This window comes from Triturus cristatus, chromosome 11, assembly GCF_964204655.1.
Source record: "Triturus cristatus chromosome 11, aTriCri1.1, whole genome shotgun sequence".
NCBI lineage: Eukaryota > Metazoa > Chordata > Amphibia > Caudata > Salamandridae > Triturus > Triturus cristatus.
The window spans coordinates 1,146,469,435-1,146,475,434 of NC_140594.1; the positions used below are offsets into that span (position 1 = coordinate 1,146,469,435).

General features: G+C 37.7%; 1 protein-coding gene across 1 annotated transcript in view; it reads left to right on the forward strand.

Annotated features, from left to right (window-relative positions):
* LOC146788605 (uncharacterized) overlaps positions 1-862 on the forward strand; it is a 278,749-nt gene extending 277,887 nt beyond the window's left edge. Inside the window, exon 6 of the mRNA XM_085633176.1 lies at positions 504-862. Within this exon, the coding sequence (XP_085489302.1) occupies positions 504-862 (359 nt within the window). The remainder of the gene's footprint in view (positions 1-503) is intronic.
* Positions 863-6,000: the final 5,138 nt, after the last annotated feature.

Genomic DNA, 6,000 nt, shown 5'->3' on the forward strand with positions numbered 1-6,000 from the left:
TAAGACCCAGAACTCAGCCAGGAACAGCTGAGAGACATTTGAGGTGCCGGAGTTGGTAATAATGATCTATTTGTTTGAGATGATGTGGTAGAGTGATGATTACTGCACAACACCTGATGGTTGGACATGATGATCGAGGCAGTACATATTCTAGGTTAGCAAACGTTTGTGCATCAATCTGTAGGTAACCAATTGTGGAAAGGAAGCCCCATGTGTAGTCAGTTTGTCAGCCATACACCGGAGGTTGAAATGGAATTATTGATATCAAATCATTCTAGATTTAGGGCCATGTGATGGAGAATATTGCCTAAAATTGCTAGATGCCCTACGGCCCTAGTGGTTTATACAGTGTTGTCCTTCATCACAACATATGCATGGACACTCTCCACAATTGTCCTTTATAATTCCTATTATTAGGTTACTTAATGCAATTAGGATCTCATGGCTTTTGCTTCCTGTACATTAGAAAAGTGTCCTTTACTAGTACATTCTTTTTCCAACAGTGATGACAACAACCGCAGCAGTGATAACGCAAGACACGTCACATTCAGAACCTGCAAGCACAGGCACAACTTACGATACTAGTGCTACTGGAGGCTCAACAACATCAATAAACACCAGCTCTGAATCACTTCCCAGCGCTGAGAGCTCAACAACCATGTCACCAGCAAGCAGCTTCTTCTCAACTCATGTAACCAATGACACATCCACGGAGACAACTATTGGTCCAATCTCAGCTACAGGGTCAACTGCAACAAGCATGATATCTAGCATAACTGATACAACTACATTAACATCTACTCCTGCGTATAATGCAACATCTGGTAGGTTCAAACTATTGTGTTCTTTTTACATTGAGTAACAAATATTAGTGGGAGAGTGTCGGGCGATGATTCTATGGTAAACTTGAGAGATGACTAGGCAAGGCAAACACCGATGGGGCAGTGGGACAGCGAAATCACAAGAAGGGAACTTGACATGTTGCACGCTTAAGCTGTGCAGGTGAACTTTCAATGGGGAGTAATTGAGTATAAAAACATGCCAGGTATAAACTGGCATTACGTTCTCAAAACGAAAAGACAATTTCCAGGGAGAGTGCAAGTTAAAAGCATTCATTTCACAAGACCAGGATAACATTGCCACTGTTTGAAAATGACAAATATTAAAGCTACTTTATGAGGGCTTCATAATATTTTGTATTGTTGAAGCATGTAAATCTTCAAAAAGATGCCCTTGAGTTTGCCTACATGACATCACTCTAGGGGGAGAGCCAAGAAGGCCTTAATGCATAGGTAACTTAAACAAGTGCGTTTTATAAGTTTGCGAAAACTGTGCAGGTCAGTGAGGGATGCTTGAGGAGTGACAAGGAATTTCAAGCATTGGTAGTGATTACCGAAAAGGATTTACCTACCAGCTGACCTAGGTGAAAGCTTGGAACAATCAGAAACCTAACAGGAGGTGTGCATAGAAAATATCATGCAGATAAATAATCTAAGTTCCATGGAGAACTTTCCATGACAGGGCCTCAACTTTAAAGTGGCATCTCTTGTGACTAAACAGCCTGTGTAAAGAGGCCTGGTGGGAAGAGATGTGAGATCTTTGGTTCAAACCCAATATCAATCCATCTGAAACACTCTGAAAGTGCTGAGGTTTGTCTATGGCATAACCAAGCAGGTTATGCTAATGTACGTGCCATAGAATGAGTGACTGAATAGCCATCTTTCTAGGTCTGGCTGTAACAACATGAATAATTTTACAAATGACAAGAAGCAATCAGTGAAGGGCATGTCCATTTGTGCAGGGAGTGAAAAATGGCGTGAAAATTGGTTCCAGGGTTATGTGCAGATTATTCAGGGTTTGACATTCCAATCTGGTGGCTGCTAGCAATGTGTCCAGACCAATTGTTTTGTTTGTATGGTTATAGGATGGGAAGTTAATTGAGTAATAATTTATGAATTATTTATTTATTACAAATTAGTTAATTGATCAGTATTAATGTAAATTGTGCAATTATCATTTATTTAAGTCATATTTTGTGTGTGTGTTGTTGGGTTCACAGGGGTACAGGGTGTGACATTAATTAAGTATTAGTTAATTCATTATTAATTATTAATTACTACTAAATATTTAGTTGATAATCATGTGAATTGCATCATTATTTTTTGGGATGTTATTTTTTATTTGTGGGTTGTTTGGTTTGCAGGGGTATAGGGTGGCACGTCAATTGACTACTAATCAATTATCAATTAAATATTCATTTTAATCAAATATTTAATTTATTATTAATTATGTGAATTGTTTAATAATTATATTTTGTGTTGTGTTTGTAGGGGTTTAGGATGGGAAGTTATTCAATTATAATAAATTAACAAATAATTATTCATTTTATAATAATTATTTTATAAATTACTTAATATGTTAATTGTGTTATCTTTTGTACTTCAGTTATATTTTAATTGTGTTTTGTCATGATTGTGGGAGTATAATATGTGTTTTAATTAAATGATCAATTCATAACAATATTTTTAACTTTGAAATTAATTGTTAACTTTAAAGAAAGATATTTACAACATGTAATTGTTTTTTAATTTTATGTATATCATTTTTATATCAATATCTTTCCATCAATTAATAGAGTTATTAAATTATGTTATGTGTTTGAAATGAACTACTTTTTCTATTGTTGCATAGACTGAAGTGGTAATATTAATTGTACCCTTTTTGTGTCCAACGCTTTTCCTACTGTTGCTCAGACTTGAATGGGAAAAGCAAATTTGACCCTGTTACAGTCCATCGCTTTACCTACTGTTGCTGAGACTGGAGTGTGGTACAATAAATTTGACCTCTCCAAAGTCCAAAGGTTTCCCTACTATTGCACAGACTGGAGAGGGAATAATAAATGTTTCACCTCCAGCATCCAATGCTTTCTTTACTGTTGCGCAGATTGGCGTGGGAATAGTAAATTATACTCCTAGGGTGTCCAACCCTTTCCCTATTGTTGCACACAGTGGAATGAGAATAGTAGATTTCACCATTAGTGTTGCACAGACTACAGGGGAAATAGTATGTGTAGTGTTTTAAAGAGTTTACTATATTTTTATTATTGCTTAGATATGTGTAATATTTGTATTTGTTTATTTTTTAATATTATATTATCTGTATATTTATATGTGCGTATAATATTTTATTTTCTTATTAATATTGTTTTTTTTATTTTTAAATGTTTTCTGTGTTTATACATCTATAAATATAAGTATATATATGATTCATATAACTGTAAATGAAAAAAACACAAAAATGAAGTATTGTAATGAAAAATATATATATTTATTATTAGTAATTTGTTATAGCTATGTATATATAAACATACACACATATTTTAGACTGCCACAGTACAAGCAGGGTTACTGGGCCCAACCGTGGGGGTTGTGGCCTTTTACTCATGATGTCTAAGGGCTTGACCTAATCAAGGGTCATGGGTGAAAATTGTTTAGTTGATTTAGGTCCGATTTGTCCAATGATATTATTAGTTGAGAGTCTTCTGCATAATTTAAAAACGATATCCCGAAGGACTTAATGAGGGTCAACAATGGTCATTGAACAAGATGGGACTCAGATGGGACATTAAACAGGATGGGACTCAGGGCAGATCCCTGAGGTATTCCATGCCCAATTTCTTTGTATTCAGATACATATGGGGGGAAAGTTATTCCTTGCCGTCTTTCCGATAGTTAGGATTCAAACCACTTAAGCAGAGTGCCTCTTATTCCAATCTCCTTCAGACGTGCACGCAAAATTTGATGGTTGATGGTGTTGAAGGCGGTAGTTAAGTTCAACAGGATATAAGTACCGCCATTAGACCACCGTAAACTTGCATCCTTTAATTCATTAATAGCTAAAACCAATGCCGTTTCTGTTCCTTGGGCTGGCCTAAACCCTATCTGTTCCAGTTCTAGAAAAACATTTTCTTCAAGAAAGCACAGCAAGATCTTGCTAAGGTACTTTTGAAGTGTCTTGTCTGGGAAGGGGAGACTCAAGATTGTGCAATAATTGCTGGGCTCTTGAATGCCAGCCAGGGGTTTCTATAATAGAGTGGTTACAATGCCTTCTTCTAGGCTGTTTGTACCACACCACTGGCAAGGGATTGATTGCAGATCATTAGTTAAGTAGGAAGAAGTTTTTCTGATCTATATAACCATAGCCCAATTGGAATGGAATCCAAGGTGGAACCGGATGAAATAGAGAAGAAAAGGGTTCTAAAATGTGCTTCTCCTAACAGACCAGTAGTGAGTTTCTCATAGGATTGTCCTTCTTATTCACCACACTCAGTCTCTTAAGGTTAAAGGTGACCAGAGAGTGGTTAGACTAACTGATGGGGGTGGGGGTTATAACTGTTTCCATGTAAGAAGATGTGAAAATCAGATCCAGGGTATGACTTCCATCATGAGTAGGCCCTGTAAGCCCCATACCATGGCATGATTTCTAAAACTTTACAGTTTGATTTTGGTAGGTGTCTACCGCCCATATGTTAAAATTGCCAAAAGTAAGGCAATTAGTGTGGGGCATTACAAACTTGGATGCTAGATCTAAGAATTGCTGGGCAAGCTCCTTTAAAAGGCCAGGAGGTCCATAACATAGTAATCCTGGGAGTAGATCCTTCCTTTCCTTCAAGGGAAATACCAGGTAGCATTTTTATATGCGGCGGAGTTTTTTTGCCACTTCGCGGAGTTCCGCGCACCACAATCCGCGAACTCCGCCCAGGGTTAATTTAAAGGGTCAGGAGGTCTATAACATAGTAATCCCGAAAGTAGAGCCTTCCTTTCCTTTAAGGGAAAAACTAAGTAGCTCTATTCCTTGGCTTTCCTCCACCTCAAATTTGAATATGGCCAATTTATCTTTAAAAATAATCACGACCCCACCCATTCTTTTTTTAGTTCTAAAATGAAATAGGGCTTTGTAGCCTGGTGGACACGCACTTTCCAAATCAACCCCTGGATTCTGCGAGAACCAGGTTTCAGTAATGAAAAGCAAATCCCAGTCATTAGATGTAAGTAGCAAGTTCACCTCTGTAGCACGCTTCACTAAGAATCGCTCATTAAGTAATCTACATATTAAGCTGTTGGACTTGGTTTCTCTAATATTTAGTGTTTAAATGAAACTGCCTCAGGCTCTGAATGAGCATGACAAGTTTCAGAGATATTTGAATTTAAGTCTTGTAGTTCTTTCTTAGAATACAGAATTCTCCTCTCACCTTGTGTGGCACAAATTCCAAAACCGGCACATGGCTGGCTCGGGCTGCTTCCGGGACACTGATGGGCGAAGACGGGCTTGCATTTGGCACTCCCCTGTATGCCACCATGCCACTTTTGTAGCCCTCCCTCATTAACATTGTAAAAACAGCTAGACCACTCACTTTGATGACCCCAAAATGGCAGCCGGCAAGCGGTTTCAACAAAAGTAAAGGAAGGTTGAGCTATTGCTTCCCAAAAACCGAAACTTTCATATTGTATATTCATATTTGCACCTTTATAAAATTGCTTCTAAAACCATGTGTTCAGCTTAGAATCCTCCCCAAACAATCTAAAAAAACACCCCTTCGATATTGCAAAATATTTCGCATTCAATTCCATACAGTTAAAAGGCTTCTAAAATAGTGTCTTGAACATAACAGCAATTCTCTTTTGTAAAAACAGTTTGTAAAAAGTAACTGACTCTAAGTTTTACTGATAGATTAGCTTCATTGTCACGCAACCATTCTGCTTTTGTAGTCCTCCCTAATTAAGGAGCATATTATCAAGGGCGCCGTTAAAAATTATCACCGGTTTAGTGGCAGAAAACTGCCGCTAAAGCGGCGATAATGGGCTTGATAATATGCCCTTGAGAATTCCCATAGAAGCCCATGTTCTGGTGTCAACATGGGCTTCTATTGGAATTCTCCAGGGCATATTATCAAGCCCATTATCGCCGCTTTAGCGGCAGTTTTCTTCCACTAAACCGGCG